The sequence below is a fragment of the Bidens hawaiensis genome, unplaced genomic scaffold (genome assembly GCF_021521415.1).
Source record: "Bidens hawaiensis isolate Kalapana, Puna unplaced genomic scaffold, B.hawaiensis_p1.1 tig00013123_1, whole genome shotgun sequence".
NCBI classification, from domain to species: Eukaryota; Viridiplantae; Streptophyta; class Magnoliopsida; order Asterales; family Asteraceae; genus Bidens; species Bidens hawaiensis.
Window position 1 is genome coordinate 18154 of NW_027492110.1, and position 15022 is coordinate 33175.

Sequence of the window (15022 nt, forward strand, 5' to 3'; positions counted from 1 at the left end):
TTTAACCGGTTTCAAAGAAGGAGTTCTCGAACCAACAACACACCAGCAGTTCCGTCTGTACACCTGCCTCAGTTATTTAATGTAATACAATGAATATAGGCATCAATTTTTCCAGTGATTACAGCTTGTGTTAACTATTACAATCCTAAAACTGTTTCATATACAAGGATACCCGCTAGTCGCATTTTATAGATGAATACAAGTAACGAACAAATAGCAACGACGCATAGAAACAACGGTTCCAAGTGCAAGAAAGATTCCATACCCGAAGCAAGCCATGTAACCAAAGAAGTACACGATTTCAATAAAATCGTTCATTTTTGTTAGATATAAAGAGACAAAGAGTAATAAAAAACCAACATCTTATCACCTATACACTTCAAGACCAGATAATAATAAGCAAAAATGCACATATTTTATAACTTTTAACACACCTCCACCACCATTCATGAAAACATATGATGTGTACATCTTGTAGCCCCAAGCTGGAAGTATGTCGTCACCATAGAAACTAAAGCGGTCATGATCAATAGAAGAAACAATATTATCAACATTGAAACATATGATGTGTATATCTTGTAGCCCCAAACAGCATCAAGTATGCCATGCATCTGAATAATAATCACATTGAATGACAAAAGTCCAGCCAAAGCCATTTGAGGAATAACACGCCTGCACCAACGCAACTTAGGAATCTTTTTGGGACAAATAGTAGTTCTGCATGGAGCTTGGAAATCAGATAAACGGTTCTTCCCAATTACCGCACCTAAAATAAGCAGCGGGAGTGCCAAAAATAACCTTAAAAGAGTGAACTTGATCATTTAATGAATACTCCTGGAAGATATTGCTGATAAACATCTACGCCGCCCGATACAAGAATCGCTACCATGCTGTAGACGACACGAAATCATGAACACTAAGAAACTATATTTTTTAATGTGTGTTACTAAAAGATAGCATAAAGATGATTTTTGAAATACGAACAGTACAAGTAGCAGTGTGCCGGAACCAAGAGTTGCTGCAAATAGAGACTTGTGTTTTGGAAATCTAAACACGTCACCATGTATGTTCTTCCATCCCATCTCTTCTTGATTGTCAGCCTCTTCAACATCATATGCACATCTTTTATTATACAAATTAATGAAATTATTATCAGTAGAAGACTGGACATGCATAGTTGTTAACAGTTAGTAGAAATAAATCACATACCTAGAAATATCTTTGCGAAGAACTCGTATGTAAACACTAGTATGCAAATGATCAGAATGAAAAGTGTTAAACGTGTATTTGCAATCGAGTAACCAAGCACATCATCGTCTAGTGGCACACTTGAATAATCGGTGAACATGTCCATTTTCTTATCATATGTTTGCTGTGTGACAAACCATTTAACAGAATAGGTGAATTCCACATCAGCTTCAATGTCGTCTGTTACGTTTACCATGTAAAGCGAGTCTACGTGAAGAAGGACTTCAATAACAGTTCCATTGCGATGAAAAAAATTAAACTAGTAATGATTGTAAAGGAAGTATTCGGACTTTATTATTTTCTCTCTATGATCCATTTCAACTCTTCCCACAAAAGCCGAAATTGGCATGTCTTCATGATACATTTGCATTCTGTAATCGTTTTAATCACTGTTCTAAACTCAGAAACATCTGTCTTGCTCAGTGTCTTCTTGCATAATAACTCAAATTGTTCACTAGGAATTCAACAAGATGGTTTCCATTCAACATTTTGTCTACATTAGCATCTGTTATCAGATACATCACATAAGTTAGCACCGAAAACTCACAACGGGTCCATACAAGAATGACAAACAAATTTAGAAAAGAAGTACCTTGTGAACAAAAGGGAAAATCATAATAATTATATATTTTTGTGTAAACAATATCCAGAATAATAAGAGGAAATGCCATAAAACATGAAAGGATTATCAAACGTAAATGTTTCGAGAGAATGTGACTAACCCGGGATTATTGTAGGGGTGAAGTTTGTTGGCATAAATGGGAACTGTGTCTCCACTGCCGTAGTGATGACCGAAGGCGTTTGACATTACTTGGCTTCCAAGATAGATTACCAAAAGAGTGATGAAAGAGATTACTGATAATGCTATCATCCTTGTTACTCAGTGTTGTTGAATTCGCTAGGCGCTAGTCGGGCAGTGGGGTACCGACTATAGCGATTAATAATGAGAGAACCTTGGTTGCGAACGAGCAAACGACTGAGATGAAGAAGGGTTTCTGCAGTTTGGAAATGAGAATGAATCTTGGGCATGCAACTGGGAGCACGTTGATGATTCATCTCCGTCATTAATGTTGCTGCATCATTTATATAGTTAATACTTAATAGTAACACAGTTGACTGACTCTATGTTACTTGTTCATATTAAATTAATTGTTATAAAGGAGTAATACATGTGCCTTTGTTAAATTATGTTTTGTAGAGTGCAGACAATGATTTTGGCGGGATGATTTTAATATTTTTATTAACATATATTTTATATTGTCTTCATTAAGAATGTTATTTAGTTTCTTCATACTTTTAAGATAAAATACTTTATAATAGGTATTCATTATTGAGTGACAATGATTATAAGTACATGACGTGAGAGACAAAGCTAGAGTTTGTAACTTATTAAACAATGAACCGACCCTAAACAAAAGACGACCTACAAACCCAAAACTTTTCCATGTTTATTTAAATTATAAAATTCAGGTAGTAGGATGTCAATGTGAGGCTAGCCCACTTGGTAGAGTCACGAAGCCTTTTAGTAATATGTAACATTAGACGACGTATATTGATTCTTTAAAGTTGCAATATTCATGTACTTAGTTAGATTGATCATTCCTATATATAGAAATCTTGGACTAGAGTACGTAGATGTGTATCTTATTCACTTGCCAATCAAGATCAAACAAGGTGATCTCAACTCCCCGATTCCAAAGGAGCATGTGGCCGAAACTGATATCAAGGGAGTGTGGGAAGCAACAGAGGAGTGTTAAAATCTTGGACTTAACGAAATCTATTGGCGTCAGCAATTTTCTCTATTCAAAAGATCCAACAAATTTTTTCATTTGCCAAAATCCTTCCTGTCGTCAACCAGGTGATTGTCGAATGATAATCCATTTGATAGTTCGTCTTTTTATATACAAGAGACGAGACACATTTATAATGTAGGCTTAATTATAATATACACACTTTGGTATGGGGATATGCTAAAAAAATACTATATAGAATTGAGGTATATGTTGTGGTGTTCAAAATGTCCAAACTTTTAGCACATGCATTACTCATATTGGAATTGGTTTGAAGGTTGAGATTAATCCAATTTGGCAGCAGAAAAAGCTCAATGAATTTTGCAAAGAGAATGACATCCTTGTTACTGCTTACTCACCTTTAGGCGCGATCGGTACCAGTTGGGGCAACAATCGTGTCCTGGAATGTGACATTCTCCAAGATATTGCGCGGTCAAAGGGGAAGACAGTAGCTAAGGTCTAGTTAATCTTTCCACTTTGATCTACTCAAAGAGAATCAACATACAGAACAATCTTTACTCGTTTAATTCTCAATAAACCAATAATGTTGATTGTAGTTATTAGTGAAGATTTCTAGTCTAGCTTATCTAAAGACGACAATAATTATAATTCATATTAACATGCAGATTTCGCTAAGATGGTTATACGAGCAAGATGCAAGTATGGTGGTGAAGAGCTTCAACACTCAAAAGGATGAAAGAGAACCTTGACATCTTCGACTGGTCGTTAAATAATGAGGAGTTGAATAAAATCAACCAAATTCCTCAATGCAAGCATAATTATCTAAAACGTGTTATCGTGACCAAGCATTGCGACATACTGGCTGAGATAAATGCAGAGCTTTGGTTGACCATGAGTCAACAAAACATCACGTTTCAAGTTTTCATAGTTATTTCAATTTATCTAAACAATGAACAATAATAAGATTAGAGTATCCTTTGTTTCTCTAATTTAGGTAAAAAAAATATTCAAAATGGTGGTACTAATAGAATTGGTACCAGGTTATAATCAGAAACACGCACTTGTTAATTTGGCTAACACCCAAACACGAATATTATTATTGAGAAACTTCACAAAACTCAATTACCTGATTATACGATTACAATCTCTAACCCCAAAGCACGGGTATTTATAATCTAACCTATCACGTTTAGACTACAACTAGGATTGCTAAATAATAGGACATGATAATTATACTAACAATTAAATCTAAGCACATTTAATTGTTTATAGTTATCCACTCCTTAAATCCCGTTACTTAACCTTGCACGCCAAGTAATGGCCTTTAACCGAAATTCCCAACAATCACCCCCGGAATTTCGAACTCGAAACCGACAAGTCTTCAACTCCAAGTAATTCTCGCATCTGCTTGAATGTGATTCTCCCAAGAGCCTTCGTCAAGATATCGGCACATTGCTTAAAACCACTAACATGCTCGACACTTACTTCTTCACGATCAACACATTCTCGAATGTAGTGAAACCGAGATTTAATGTGTTTGGTCCTTCCATGAAAACCGGATTCTTCACAAGTGCTATCGCTGATGTATTATCGATACGTAACACCACTGCTTGAATTTCCTTGTCGAATAACTCACTTATCAAGTCTCTTAGCCAAACTGCCTGACACGCGGCTGCGCTTGCCGCCATGTACTCTGCTTCACACGATAAGAGTGCAACCGTACACTGTTTCTGAGAACACCAAGTAATTGGTGAAGACCCAAGATAAAACACGTGCCCCGTAGTGCTTCTGCCATCGTCTTGGTCAATGTTATGGCTACTATCACTATAACAAAGTAACACGTTTTAAATACCAAAACTGAGAGTACCTTGAATATAACAAAGAATTTGCTTTATAAGAGTTGCATGAGATTGCTTCGGGCTTTGCATGTACCGGCTTACGACTCCGACTGAATACGCCAAGTCGGGATGAGTTTGTAAATGGTACCGGAGACACCCGACAATCTTTCGATATCTCGTAGCATCAAAATCTTCTTCGTCTTCAAATTTAGAAACTTTTATACTCGGATCAAATGGAATTTGAGCAGGATTGCAAATCTCCATTCCCGCTTCTGCTAAAATTTTCTTCGCATACGCTTCTTGCTTAATTTTTATCCCATCCTTACTTTGTGAAACTTCAATTCCGAGATAATAAGTTAGTTTTCCCAAATCCGACATCTCAAAGTTTAAAGCCATCTCGCGCTTAAACTCCATTATTAAGTTTAAATTGGAACCCGTCACGATTAAGTCGTCAACGTACACACCGACTATTAAGAGATCGGCTCCAATTTTCTTTCGGTATACCGCTTGTTCTTCTATGCACCGGTGAAACTTCAAATTTAACAAAATACCGTTCAACTTTGTATTCCACGCCCTCGGAGCTTGCCTTAAGCCGTACAACGCTTTGGATAATTTGTATACTTTGTGCTCTTCACCCTTTTTAACAAAACCAAGCGGTTGAGAAACAAAAACTTGTTCTTTTAGCTCGCCATGTAGGAACGCGGATTTGACATCAAGGTGATGCAATTCCCAGATTCGCTGCGAGAGATAACAATAAACGAACCGTTTTGAGTCTAGCCACTGGTGCGAAAACCTCGTCAAAATCGACTCCGGGTTGCTGAACATAACCCTTTGCCACGAGTCTCGCCTTGTGTTTATTAAGCGAGCCATCCGCGTTTCTTTTAACCTTGAAAACCCACTTTAAACCAATCGCCTTTGCACCACGTGGTAACTCAGTCAACGTCCACGTATTATTTTTATTTATCGAGTCAATCTCGATACGCATTGCTTTCACCCACTCCGGTTTCGATTTTGCATCATCAAAACAAACCGGTTCATCATCAGCAAGCAATTAAAAATCGTCATCAATTATACTCGAATTCAAGACATAATCATTAAAATGTACCGGGGTAACCGTGGCTCGAGATGATCTCCGAACAGCCGGCTCAGGTGTAGCCGTGTTGCTTGTACTAGCCGGGCTTGTTGGAGCATTTTTGACTATCAGTTCTTCATCGTCTTCTTCACCCCCGTCACCACTTGAACTCGTAGAGTTTGACTCAAGGTTCGACCCGATGTTTTCGGCATTAACGGTTCCTTCTCTGGTGTCAATTTCATCACCAAAGTTAACCCAAAACATGCCAGGTGCTCGATCGTCCTCATCGATTGTTTCGGTACTTTTACCCCAATTCCAACTTTGCTTTTCATCAAACACCGTGTCACCCGCTCGACTCACAACAATTTTTCTAGTCGATGGATTGTATAAACGATACGCCGCCGAACCTTTCTCACTCCCGAGATAAACTAAACAATTCGAACGATCGTCTAACTTCTTAATATTTCCCGCAACTATTTTTGAATACGCAACACATCCAAAAACTTTAAGAAATTTAAGATCCGGTTTCTTTCGCTTTAACATATCATACGGTGTTTTGTCTTTCAACGCTCGAGTTGGAATTTTATTAATCACGTCGGTTGAATGCCTCACCGCTTCACCCCACATATAATTCGGATCTTGTCTCGCTTTTAATATGCTCCGAGTCATATCCAATATTGTGCGGTTCCGCCTCTCGACAACACCGTTTTGTTGAAGTGTATATGGAGCGGTTAAATGCCGAATAAAACCCTCGTTTTCAGAGAACCGATTGAATTCACGAGAAGTAAATTCTCCCCCTCGATCGGTTCGAAACGTCTTGATTTTCTCACTATTTTCCGCTTCCACCATGACTTTAAATCGCTTGAAGGTGTCGAAAGCTTCACTTTTTTCCTTCAACAGAAAAGTCCACATGAAACAAGAAAAATCATCTATCAAGACGAACACGTACCTATTTCCGGCTATGGTACTAGGAGTAATGGGCCCGCATAAATCTCCATGGATTAGTTCCAACGCTCGGGTTGCTCTAAAAGTCGCCGACTTCGGAAACGGTTTCCTCGTTTGCTTCCCAACTAAGCACGTGTCACAAATTTGATTTTCTTGATCAACTTTTGGCATTCCAATGACCATATTATTTTTCACCATTTGTTTCATGGACTCGAAATTTAGGTGTCCTAATCTCGCGTGCCAAAGCCAATTCTCATTATCAATCCGGGCTTGTAAACACACGGGTTTCCCCGTCTTTAATTTAATCGTATAAAGACGATTCTTGGATCGAGTAACCCGCATCAACAATTTTCCTTGATCATCATACATTAACAAGTAATAATCTTTCATACGAATATCACAACCACTTTCTGTCGCTTGCCCAAAACTAATAATATTACTTTGTAAACTAGGAATTTAATAAATATCGGTCAATAATTGTTGCTCCCCCGTTTTACCGACTAGCAATATCGACCCTTTCCCGCAAATATCAACATAAGACCCATCTCCAAATTTAACTTTGCCACCAATACGCTTATTTAACTCAGAGAAAAAGGATAAATTACCCGTCATATGGTTGTTCGCACCGTTATCCAAATACCACAAGTCTTGTTCGTTCGAACCACCCTCGTAATCTTTTGGTATAACCTTCTGTTCATTCAAGTACACTTTTTCTTGAACGCACTGTACCATATAGAGGGACAAGTCTTTTTATTTTGCTTCGGCAAAATGTGCCTGTCTTTCTTTCCTTCGTAACGGACACCTCGAAACGAAGTGACCAAATTCATCACAACGAAAGCATTGAACTTCCGAGTAATCCTTTTTACCCTTTTGTTTATACCCTTCGTTGGACCTACCTTATGAACCACGGTTCTGACTCCCACGTCCACCACCACATCCACTACCACGTCCTCGATTCGAACCTTTCCCGCGCCCCCCACTTGATTCGCGTGAAAACCGATTCGAACTCGAAGAGGATTCAGAATTATTAAACAAAAGTTTACCTTCTTCAGAACGCAATACGTGTCCTTTTATACGCTCCTCATAAGTCTTTAACCTCCCAACAACATCCTCAAAACCGACTGTTTTAAGGTCTAACACTTGCTCAAGGGATGCTACAACTTGGCTAAACCGGCTCGGCAGGCTTGTGAAGAATTTCTGGACTAGCTTCCTTTCTTCATACGGTTGTCCAAGTGTGGCTGCTTTAGAAGAGATCGCGGTTATTCTCGAGGCGTACTCGTCAATGGTTTCAGTTTCTTTCATCATCATACCGTCAAATTCACGTATTAACGTATGAAGTCTAGCATCCTTCACACGTTCCGCGCCCATATTTCTTGACTTTATGGCATCCCACATCTCTTTTGCCAAATTAAAATTACCGATTTGAAGTATCTGTTCCTCGGGAATCGACTGAAACAGAAGCGCCTTCGCGATGTTATTTTGCTTCGCGTCATTAGAGTCCGGGTCAATCACATCCCAAACTCCATGAATCCCAAAAATAACCTCCATATGCATACTCCAAATCGTGTAGTTTGTTTTCGTCAAATGCGGACACTGAAACGACCCAGAGATCGTCTCCTTTTTCGCTTGGTTCGCGTCACCCATCTTGATTTTACGGCTGTAGGTTACCGAAAAATCCCGTGATGTTGATTCAATGGTCAAATAAAGTTTGTATGCTTGCTATAAAGAAACAAAATATATATTTAATAACCTTCAAATTATCTTTTTGTTTGCTTTCGTGCCTTCTGTCCACACAAAGATGAAAACCCCTTTGACTTTTAAAGGGTTCTATTTGTATTTCACACACACCACCGAACAAACAGTAATAATAATTTTTGGCTTCCTTTTTGTTTTTCTTCACAACCACTTGCTAGCTGCTTCAACAAGCAAACAATAATAATAATAATTTTTCAGTCAGGTTACCAACTTCAATCACGTCGTAGGTAAGCTGCTGCCCGAAACCCTCACGTCGCAGGTGAACGGAGTTGCAGGTTACCAACTTCAACACAAACTTCGATTGATGATTGAAGAAACCCTAGGCTCGGTCCCTCAATCCGATAATCGATTGTTGCTTGCTGCTGTTCCTCTTTACGTCACAGGGATTGAACAACAATTACAATTGTCGGCCGGAGATCCTTCACGTCACAGGTTACTCCGCCTTCAATTGCACAGGTCCGACCTTCACGCTGGTTCCCAGAGGTATGTCGATTAACAACGCTCTGATACCAATTAATGGAATTGGTACCAGGTTATAATCAGAAACACGCACTCGTTAATTTGGCTAACACCCAAACACGAATATTATTATTGAGAAACTTCACAAAACTCAATTATCTGATTATACGATTACAATCTCTAACCCCAAAGCACGGGTATTTATAATCTAACATATCACGTTTAGACTACAACCAGGATTGCTAAATAATAGGACATGATAATTATACTAACAATTAAATCTAAACACATTTAATTGTTTATAGTTATCCACTCCTTAAATCTCGTTACTTAACCTTGCACGCTAAGTAACGGCCTTTAACCGAAATTCCCAACTGGTACTAATTAACTTCATTTACTTTGTTAAAGGTTGAGATGAACCCAATTTAGCATCAGAAAACCTCAATAGATTTTGCAAAGAGAATGACATTGTCATAGCTGCTTGTTCCCCGTTTACATGGGGACACAACCGTGTCATGAAATGTGATGTTCTTCAAGATATTGCTAAGTCCAAAGGGAAGACAGTAGCTTAGCTTCACTTTCTGTTAGTCAAACTTTCCTTATTTAATAACAATACATTTATTATGAAGTTAAAAACAATTAATTTAAATGTCTTATATATAACAGCGGTAGCCCATGTGCTGATGCTTAAGTATTGACATGCATATTTCTTTAAGATGGTGGTTATATGAGTAAGGTGCATTTATTACTGTTAAGAGCTTCAACACAGAGCGGATGAAGCAAAACCTTGACATCTTTGGTTGGTCTTTGACCGAAGAGGAGTTAAACAAAATTGACCAAGTTCCTCAGCACAGAGCTGTTTATATGAATAAAAGAATTGTGATTGAGCATAACGATGTATTGGCTGAGATCGACGCAGAGCTTGATTGAAGAAACAATATGTTATGCATATTTTTCAGTATATCACCCGTTTGTTATTGTATGCTTATTTACATATAGCTATTGCATATCACAGCAATAACTACTAAACAAGTCTATAAGTTTTATGCATGCTACATTTGTTGGAATTTATTTACTGATGTAGTTTATGACTATCCTATATATAAATTAGTTTAGTTAACAAGGTATAATTATTAACCAATTAGGAGTAAAGTGTTGGTTTAATCTAGCTCTTGTCAAAGTATAGACTATAGTTAATATTAGTTAGTGTCGTTGGGGTAGAATATGTGGTTTGGAGGTTACTTATAAAAATGTTTTAAAGTAAATAAATAAATGTCATTTTGTTCCCTAAAATTTGATCACTTACGCAACTTTAATACACAAACTTTTTTTATAAGATAAATATTACGTATTTAACCATTTCAATATATTTTATTAATAATAACTTATAAAATGGGTAATTTAACTCATATTTTATTAAAAATATAAAATTGTCCATTTAGCTATTTTTTAACTAGACTTTTTTCCCTATTTTCTTTTTTTGCTAACTTTCATATTTTAATGACTTTTTGTAAAGTTTTAACTGTTACGGACAAAAAGACAGAAAATGAGAAAAATTCTCAAAATAAGCGTTTATGAAAACGTTTTTCATGTTTTAGGTGTCATTTGCAAGAAACTCACAAAATAGGTATTATAAACTAGTCGTGACAAGTAGTTTATGATTACACACGAGTAGTTTGTAGAACCAGTTAAAACTTGCCACGTGCTCTTAAATTAACCATAATGAGCAGATTCACTAATCATTTACTCGTCACAATTAAATAAGTTCTATGCCTCGTAATCAACGACCACGAGTAATTCATAAGTCATTTAGTCGCGGTGACTAGTTAGTTGGTTTGCATTCCCTACATGAGTAGCTTATTAGTAGTTAACTCGTCGCGACTAGTTTAACCTTACAATCTACTCGTCACGTCTAAAGAACTTATGAATTACTCATGGACGTTGATTACGAGACATAAAACTTATTTAGTCGTGACGAGTAATGATTAGTAAATCTGCTTGTTATGATTAGTTTAAAAACACGTGTCAAGTTTTAATTGGTTATACAAACTACTTGTCACGACTATATTATAATACATATTTTGGGAATTTCTTGCAAATGACAACTAAAACCTAAAAAACGTTTTTATAAACACTTATTTTGGGAATTTTCCCCATTGTAAATTATGTAATTTTTTTTGTTTATCTATTTGTTATATTTTAGTTAATCTATTTTAATAAATTTTGTTATATTGCTATTTATTTAAATAAAAACTATAAAAATAAAATATTATATAGTATTGTGAAATTCTTATTTAAAGTAAATGTAAAAGTAAGTGATAATGTGGAAATGTAAAGATGGTTTATAAATGTGTATTGTTGGAGTAAAATTGTGATTTTTAAGAAAGCTGATACGACGGTGATGTGTTTGGTTTAAACAAAAAAGTACTGAAGATGGTCACAGTAGTTGTTATGTGTCTAACGAAAGTGTTCTTGTCATTATGCATGACGACCATTCATTTGAACAGAACCCATCATTTAGTCTACAAAAATATCAAGACATGTGGGCATGCATACGTCCCCATTAACATTATTTAAATTAACAAACATCACTATATCAACATGCAACTTGCAAATGAAATGTAACCAAAGAAACAAAGTTTAACTAGAACAATGACAGGCATTCCCACAATGACAATAACCTCTTCTGATGGTCCACGACCCATTCCACATATCGGGTTGGGGACCGGGACTGTGACCGCAACAGGTGATGCGGTGAAAGCGGCTGTGCTTGAGGCCATCAAGGCCGGTTATCGCCACTTTGACACGGCCACATTCTACGGCACCGAGAAACCTGTTGGGGAAGCCATTGCGGAAGCTTTGAAAGCGGGTTTCTTGAAGTCTCGAGAGGAGGTTTTCGTTACGACGAAGCTGTGGTGTAACTCGAACGAGCGTGATCTTGTTTTACCGGCCTTGAAGAAGAGCCTCCAGTAAAAACTTTCATGCTTTTTGAAATCTATATATGAATAGTTAAATACAACACACTTTTAGGCTCAAACCAGATTAAAATGTAAAAATTTGTTTCGGTATTTATAAGGGGCCTAAAAAGTCATTTTGTTGGTTTTATTATTTTGGTTTGAAAATTTCGGGTTGAACATAAACAATGCAAGTAAGGCTATGTGTAGTGGAGAGACTACAAAATGAGGCGATTTACGTCATGTGACGCCCAGTCATCAAATGATAAGTATTTGTTTTTGAAGGTGTAATGGTGTTGTACTCCTATATGTATATATAATAATAATAATAATAATAATAATAATATACACACACATCACACGCACAACGCCAACGACAAATACCCCCCCCCCCTATCACCCCACAATTCGCCCAGGGGGCGGTGTTTGCGCCCCTATTCGCCTAATTAGTCGTCCATACATATGGCCTAATGAATTTGGGCTTCAAGCTAGCTTTTGTGCCTAATTTTTATTATAAATTAATGAATAATTGATTCTTACATATCTAATACTAAAATTTTGGACTTTACCATTTATTAATTTCATATAAATTACTTAAAATCGGTTTTTTTTTGTTTTGTTCCAATGAGTTTGGTTCTTTTGGCCTTTTCGGTTTAGATTGCAAAACTGAAAATTGAACTGAATCGAAAAATCAGTTTTTCGAAAAACTCAAAACAAGTTGTTGGCTTTTAACTGGTACAGTATTTCAGTTCGGTTATGTTGGTTATTAGCTATTCACGGTTTATGGATAAATATAGGAACTAGGGACAACCTAGCTATATATTAATGAAGGATTTGGGACAATCTATGTATAAACTATTGACAGTTCATGGATTAATGTAGGAATTTGGGACTAGAGTATGTGGATCTCTATCTGATACACTGGCCAATCAAAATTAACTATGAGCATGTCAAAATACCGGTTCCAAAGGAGTTGGTGACCGCAATCGATCTCAAGGGCGTTTGGGAAGCAATGGAGGAGTGTCAAAATCTCGGACTTACCAAATCCATCGGTGTCAGTAACTTCTCTTCTCAAAAGATTCAAGACATTCTTTCGTTTGCCAAAATTCCTCCTGCTGTCAACCAGGTGATCGATCATCCACTCTTAAACCTCATATCATATTATTTTCTAGACATGGCAACATATTAACATTTGATCTTTAAGTCCATTAATTGTATGACTAACGAACGGACCAAATTTGAAGGTTGAGATGAACCCTCGTTGGCAGCAAAAACAACTCAATGAATTTTGCAAAAAGAATAACATCCTCATCACCGCCTACTCGCCTCTAGCTTCATTCGGCAATTTTTGGGGAAACAATAGTGTTGTCGAATGTGATGCTCTCCAAGATATTGCTAAGTCCAAAGGGAAGACTACTGCTCAGGTATATGTATATACACCACCGCGACATGAATAGGATCACCTCACCATTTCGAAATTAATTAATATATACTTATTCATGAACTATGATGTTAAAAACTTAAAATCAATGATCTAACTCTAATATATATTCAACTATGTTATCCTATTTAATGTAAGAAGCTAATGTTATGTTCATGTCCTAATATTGACATGTAGATCTCATTAAGATGGTTATACGAGCAAGGTGTTAGTTTCGTAGTAAAGAGTTTCAACAAAGAGAGGATGAAGGAAAATTTTGACATCTTTGATTGGTCATTGACGGCTGAAGAACTGAGCAAAATAAGCCAAATTCCACAACAAAAACTCGTTTATCTCCACGGTCTTGTGGTGAAGGAGCCTAATGATGTAACAGCTGAGATTGATTCAAAGCTTTGAGTGTGTCGTTTTATCATGATCTAAATTTGCACCAAAGATATTGTAACACCCACACGTCTCATTGTTTCAAACGCATTTCTTTATGGAATAAACAAGCAGGTCTTGTATGGTGCAATTAAAACAAAAAGTTTGTCTATAACCATTCAACTTTTAATATGTTTATCTAAAGCAAGTTAAATGTTTTAATACGTAGCAATATTCATAAAATTGATGATCTACACACCACAAAAGTTGATACTTACACCATTAATATACACATTAAGGTACAATGCAAATAAGTTGTTGTATTAGTGTATCAATTTTTATGATGGTTTAAAAAGCTACCTTTATTAATTGTGGTAAGTGAAATGTTAAGATGCCGTTGTACAAACTTACAAACTATTTATAAACAAAACAGACAAACGAAACTAACTAAATGAAAGAAACTTTCGTTCAAAAACTTCCGTACAAACTTGCATACTAAACAATGTTTCGGATGATACCGCTTCGAGTTAGGGTTTTTGCAACCCCTTCATGGAAGCAAAATCTATGTGAGGATGACTAGTAAGAAGACTATTAATGAACAAATCAGCAAGTTGATCTAAAGTACAAGTGTGAGACAGCAAAATCAAACCATCATGAAGTTTCTATCACACAAAATAAAATGACAATTCAATTCAATATGTTTAATCCGTTCGTGCAAGAGTGGATTTTTAGTAATATGAATAGCAGTTGATTATTGCTTTTGAGGGGAACATGATTAAGAACGTCACTACTAGAAAACATGTCATTTTCCTACAAACATTTTCTACAAAATTTCTACGACAAGTAATTCCAACATATTTTAAACGAATTTTCAACAACAAAAATAAGCTTTACTTTTCCTACAATATTGCAACAAAAGAAACTGTTGCCAATTTTCCAACCAACTTCTGACAAAAAAATATTTATCAACTATTTCTTTTGTTTTATTATGCTTGTATAAACTAACCCCAAATGAAAAATAAAGCTGAAAATAGCTTTTGTAGGAAATTTGTAGAAAGTTTGTGACGGTGTATATTTGTAGCAATTTTGTAAGAAAAATTGTTGGAAAACGGTTGAAAACAATTTTCAAGTATGTGTTTTTCTAACACCACCTTTTGTTGGAAAGTTGTTGGAAAGTGAGTTTTCCAACCGATTTCCTA

General features: G+C 36.3%; 2 protein-coding genes and 1 pseudogene across 2 annotated transcripts; 2 read left to right on the forward strand and 1 right to left on the reverse strand.

The window, feature by feature from the left end:
* Positions 1-446: 446 nt before the first annotated feature.
* Positions 447-1444, reverse strand: LOC143543495 (transmembrane 9 superfamily member 4-like). Its single transcript, XM_077035806.1, has 4 exons — positions 1210-1444; positions 990-1102; positions 833-890; positions 447-766 (listed from the first exon to the last, which is right to left on the reverse strand). The coding sequence occupies exons 1-4, from the start codon at positions 1442-1444 to the stop codon at positions 447-449; spliced, it is 726 nt and encodes a 241-aa protein (XP_076891921.1).
* A 1381-nt stretch (positions 1445-2825) lies between these two features.
* Positions 2826-9998, forward strand: LOC143543463 (7-acetyl-epi-neemfruitin B aldo-keto reductase-like; annotated as a pseudogene).
* Positions 9999-11601: 1603 nt separating this feature from the next.
* Positions 11602-13988, forward strand: LOC143543469 (D-galacturonate reductase-like). The gene is made up of 4 exons (XM_077035782.1): positions 11602-12037; positions 12905-13148; positions 13267-13446; positions 13641-13988. The coding sequence occupies exons 1-4, from the start codon at positions 11721-11723 to the stop codon at positions 13857-13859; spliced, it is 960 nt and encodes a 319-aa protein (XP_076891897.1). The 5' UTR covers positions 11602-11720; the 3' UTR covers positions 13860-13988.
* The last annotated feature ends 1034 nt before the right edge of the window (positions 13989-15022 follow it).

Coding starts and splice junctions, on each gene's coding strand:
- LOC143543469 (XM_077035782.1), top strand. CDS start 11,721: ATGACAGGCATTCCCACAATGACAATAACCTCTTCTGATGGTCCACGA. Junction 13,149..13,266: donor TTCCTCCTGCTGTCAACCAG/GTGATCGATCAT, acceptor CCAAATTTGAAG/GTTGAGATGAACCCTCGTTG. Junction 13,447..13,640: donor AAGGGAAGACTACTGCTCAG/GTATATGTATAT, acceptor ATTGACATGTAG/ATCTCATTAAGATGGTTATA.
- LOC143543495 (XM_077035806.1), bottom strand. CDS start 1,444: ATGGTAAACGTAACAGACGACATTGAAGCTGATGTGGAATTCACCTAT. Junction 891..989: donor GTTCCGGCACACTGCTACTT/GTACTGTTCGTA, acceptor TGTCGTCTACAG/CATGGTAGCGATTCTTGTAT. Junction 767..832: donor ATCAGCAATATCTTCCAGGA/GTATTCATTAAA, acceptor TGCTTATTTTAG/GTGCGGTAATTGGGAAGAAC.